General features: G+C 52.2%; 1 protein-coding gene across 1 annotated transcript; it reads right to left on the bottom strand.

Moving 5' to 3' along the window:
• Nucleotides 1-627: 627 nt before the first annotated feature.
• Ap5s1 (adaptor related protein complex 5 subunit sigma 1) lies at nt 628-3,940 on the bottom strand. Its single transcript, XM_075962215.1, has 3 exons — nt 3,638-3,940; nt 2,765-2,975; nt 628-1,700 (listed from the first exon to the last, which is right to left on the bottom strand). The coding sequence occupies exons 2-3, from the start codon at nt 2,938-2,940 to the stop codon at nt 1,274-1,276; spliced, it is 603 nt and encodes a 200-aa protein (XP_075818330.1). The 5' UTR covers nt 2,941-2,975; nt 3,638-3,940; the 3' UTR covers nt 628-1,273.
• Between the last annotated feature and the right edge of the window lie 975 nt (nt 3,941-4,915).

Here is a 4,915-nt window from a genome sequence, read left to right as displayed (position 1 = left end):
TAAACTAAACTGCTTCCTTGCAGAACTGCTCTATGGTTCCTTCCTCACTGTACGCAAATGATCCAGCTTCCAAAAGTAACTTTCCTTTTCTGGAGTTTTCTGCTATCTGCCACAATTAGGATAAGGGAAGATTAACAACCTGCTGTGCAGCTGGACTATCTGAATGGAACAATGAAACACAATAGCTACTTAACAACCCAAGTTGGGAAAACATTTCTGAAATAAAAAAGGGCTTCGTTTTACTTTAGAAAAAATACATCACGTACCGGAGAGATGGCTCAGCTGATACAAGTGCCTGCCAGGAAGCTTGACGGCCTGAGCTGGATCCATAGCACAAGGACAGTCCCACAGTGCAAGGACAGAACTGCCCTCCAGTCTCTGCTTCTCAGAGACTGACCAACCACCACACAACCAACCACCCGTGACACATACTACAGCAAAAAGCAAGTACCATCATCCAAAGAAAGCACAAAGAAGCAATTGAGGAGGAGGAACGGAGGTCTTAAAAGGAAGCCCCGTAGGATGCTTGAGCAAGTAGCAGGGCAAGGAGGTCAGGGGTCACTCAGGCGGATGCTCATGCACAGGAGGGCACTGCATCCATCAGGTGCACAAAAAGAGAGAACAAAGTCAGACAGCCAATATTTTTAATTCAAAGTAAGGTATCACCTGGCCCAGACACCTGGCACTTGCTGGCCAGCAGACAAGAAAAGCTGCTGTGCACTCGGCTTGCCTAGCAGATATGGGCTCGGCACATACGGAGCCTCAGAATCCCCCTGCTCTGAACTGTGGTGGGGCCGGATGCAGAACAGGCCTTGTTGAAAATATCCTTGATGATGTGCAAAGGCAGGGGCCAGGATTTGCCAGGGTACCATCCCAGCTTTCCCACCTTGAAGGGAGTCTCAGAGACTCCTTTTGTGCTGGGGTTATAGAGAAAGTGAACTAAAGTCTTGGCAGGCATTACAGGGCTCCAGTACAGGCAGCTGGGAGGGCTGGACGTCAAGGGCTAGCGTGGTGAACACCGCAGAGTGTCACATGCAGCGACAGGTTCAGGATGTTCTGCAATTCCACTGAACTGGGAAGAGGCACAGCTAGCTTCCTCTGCCTTCTCCCCAGGCCCCCTCCTGCCAGCTTGTACAATCATTTGTCCTGAGTGCAGTCACATATCAGACTAGGGAACAGCCTGGGCAAGAGGGAGATGCCAAACTTCTTCTTGAAGTATGTAATCTTTACCCTCCCTCTCTGTCCTTTCAAGAAGCCTCATTCTGGTGGGTGGTCAGCGGGGCCAAGCAGCACTGAATTCCTTCTCCAGGTCCTGGACAAACTGGTCATTGAGGAAAAGCAGCTGCCCATGTGGCAGGAAGCGGGCGAGGATTCCCTCAATGCGGTCAGCCCTCAACAAGAAGTTGTTACCTGGTGTCAGCAGCCGCAGGTGGTCAAGAAGGAGGCGGACCAACAGCCGGAGTGTGCTCTCAGCCAGCAGCAAGTTCTCATGGGTATCCAGCACCAGGGCAAAGCCTAGTGAGAGCACACCCAGCCACACCACCGTCTGTGGCTCCTGGAAAGGGTCCCCGGCTCCCAGGTAGAAGGCTCCATGGGGGGCCTCATGCAGAGACACAGGCTCATCGGAGAACTGAGGCTGCGGGTCTGTGGAGGGACATCCAGATGCTTGCTGCTGCAGCCGGCACAGTGACTCCACCTGCCTGGAAGAGGAGAGAGGAGTCAGGTCACCAAGGTGCCATCCCTGCGCCCCCCCTCCCCCGCCCCCGGACACTTCTGTCAACTTCCAATGTAGCTGGGAGCTGGAATGTCTCATATCTTGGGTAAAGAAACTTAGGCTTAGAAAGCTTAAGTGGCCGGGCAGTGGTGGCGCACGCCTTTAATCCCAGCACTTGGGAGGCAGAGGCAGGCGGATCTCTGGGAGTTCGAGACCAGCCTGGTCTACAGAGCTAGTTCCAGGACAGGCTCCAAAGCCACAGAGAAACCCTGTCTCAAAAAACCAAAAAAAAAAAAAAAAGAAAGCAAGCAAGCTTAAGTGATCCAGGGATGCGGAGCCAGGGAAATGTGACGAGACAGAAATCCAGGCTCCAGCCTGAATCACTTAACTCTGAACGGCCAAGAGAAGGCAGGATCTGAACACAGCTCCTTGGGCTGGGAAAAGGACTAGGGGTGAAGTCTTGTCTCACTCGCCTCGCAGAAGCCTCCTCAACAGAGGCAAGTAAGTGATGGGAATAACAAAGTCGTCCAGCATGGCCAGCTGAGCTCTCAACCATTCACCCTTCTCCGAGTCCTAAGCACCTCCCACGTGACTGTCAAGGCTGCCCCCACCGCTTCCTGAATCGTCTTCTAGATCAGGCCCTTCATAGACTGGCTTTAAAGCCTTGCGTTTAGCCGGGTATGGTGGTGCATGCCTATAATTCTAGCATTGGGAGGAGGCAGGGGGATCGGTTCATTCTAGCCTGGAATACACAGAGAAGTGGAGGGCAGCCTGAACCTGAAAATTAGGCTCCGTCTCAAAACAAATAACTCCAACAGGTCATTGCTTAGTTCCGTCTGTGCTGCAAGAGGGGAACCAGGTAGAGAATAAGGGGTTGGCAAAGAGCTGCACAACGTGTGTCTGGGAAGAAAGGTCATAGGAATACGTATACACAGTGGTGGGGACCAGGGGAAACATCGTGACTCCTCGTCTTCCTTCACTGTCCAACTCCAGCATCCCTCATAATCAGCTCTGTGTTTGATGAAGCTTGGGGCGGGGCTGTGACATTACCTGGCCACGGCCAAAATCTGTTCCTTGCGCAAGAGCCTGTCCCTTTCTGCACCACATGGCCGTGGATCATCGGGTGACTTCTCAGCACCAAAGACACAGGAGTAGAGCACTCGGCAAAGGCCTGTTTCTTCCGAATTCGGGGCCCTCAAGGTGTGGATGAGGAAGGCATGGACCATGGCTCCAGGGTGGATGCTGCAGAGAAGCCAGAGACCTACGAGGGGAAAGTGAAACCCCTGCTAAGGAGGTCCTCTCGAGGAGGGTGTGGCCTGGGAGTGTGCCCAGAGAGTGCTGTGGTTGGACACTGATCACCTATCTACTTAGATATGCCTAGCCTCTGAATAATGTAATGTTTGGTCTGCATTGAGAACAAGGGTGGAGATGTCTCCTACAACACTAAACCCACTTCTGCAAAACTATCCGGAAATCTCCAAAAGCATCAAGGTCATGAGAGTACAGGAAAAACTGATGACCAGAGGCCACAGCTGAGTGCTCCTGGGACAAAACCAACCAGACTCCACAGTGTGCGCCTTAAGACAACTTAAGTGTGGCGTATGAGATGGGAGGGAGAGTTTTTTGTTTGGTTTTGGTTTTTCGAGACAGGGTTTCTCTGTGTAGCTTTGTAGCCTGCCCTGGAACTCGCTCTGTAGACCGGGCTGGCTGACATGGAAGTCTTGATCAATGCCACTTGGTTTTGAATGGAGGAACGTGTCTTTGTTTTAGAAACTACACACGAAAATACCTCTAAATGCCGCATCTGCAACTGATTCTGATCAACGGGAAGAAAAAGGACAGAGCGAGTGTGGCAAACCTTTATCCAAAGGGCTCTATCTAGTTAACCAAAACCATTTCAAAAACAAGACATGTGACACATACCTGAAATCCCACTCGGGAGGTGGAAACAAGAGGATCAGGAATTCAAGTCAGCCACAGATATATGGGGAGTCCCTGGCTGCTCTGGACAACGTGAGACAGTGGCGACCCCGGGGTCGCAAGGCTGAGGGGGGCACAGTAGTTAGTCCCGGTCAAGACTAAACAGATCAAGAATTGAAAGTTATCAGACAGGTAGGTTCGCAAACCCGCTTCAGGAATGGAAGTCAGGTTTATAGGCCTTGACCTCTGGTCATCTTTCTGCCGCCAGCAGCGAACGTCATCAACCCCGGCCACAGTGCTCCCTCTTTCCCTGACGGCCTCATTGCGTCACTGCCTCGCGCGGGCAGCGGCGCGCTGGACTCTGGGGGTTGTAGTGCGGACTCAATCCTAGGTTTGTGGTCCGGGCTTGGGGCCCTAATTCCTGAGGGCGCGCAGGCTTCTGACTAGCCGATTCCCTCGACTGCGAGAGCGCCCTGGAGGGTTCAGGGGGCCGGCGAGCTTCTCTGGAAGCGCTGGAAAGCCCTTGACTAGCTGCGGCCTGGCTACCGCTAGGGTGGCCGCCAGGGGGCGCTGTAGCTGCTGCGACATGAGCCAAACTTTCCACGGAGGCCTGCGCACCACTACCTCTAAGCTACTTGTGTGCGACCGAATTGCTGGAGTGGAGCCCTGCCAGCTGAAACGCACACCAGAAGGTGATGACTTTGGAAAGATACGAATATGCGAGCAGTTGTGAAGATTCTATATTGTTGGTTCCTTCAGTGAGTTAAGGCTGATCCGGGATTTCACATAGGATTCCAATTCTAGTCCCAACTTCGACGTAGTTGTGTAGCCCTGGCAGGTCTGCCAACTTTGTTAGGCCCCAGTGAAGCCCCATCTAGAGACAGCTTGGGCAAGTGTTTAAGGCTATCTTTCCCTTTTGCAGCCGCCGCTAGACTCCTCACAGGGAGGACATTTCTAACTTAAGAGATCTAAAACTAAGGTTTGATCCAAGTGGTGCCACCAGCATTAGGGTGAAGATCCAGTCTGGAAACATGGCCCAAGTGGTGTTTGGGGCAAAGGTGCATACAAATTATTTTACCGCTTACTAGGCATGTGAATTCTTAGGCTTCCTTAAGTATGTCCCAGTCTTACCTGCCTCGAAGGCCCCACCAGGGATGTCCCCTCAGATTATTCCCTAAGTGACTCTGACCAAAACTTTTGTCTCTTGTGGGGCCCATCTCTGCCATGGTTCCCGTCTTTGCTCCCCAAAGCCAGGGTTATACTTATTTGAATACTGTCTGA

Source organism: Microtus pennsylvanicus, chromosome 2, assembly GCF_037038515.1.
Source record: "Microtus pennsylvanicus isolate mMicPen1 chromosome 2, mMicPen1.hap1, whole genome shotgun sequence".
NCBI lineage: Eukaryota > Metazoa > Chordata > Mammalia > Rodentia > Cricetidae > Microtus > Microtus pennsylvanicus.
Note: the sequence above shows the minus strand (reverse complement) of the source record. Positions and strands in the feature narration are given on the sequence as shown.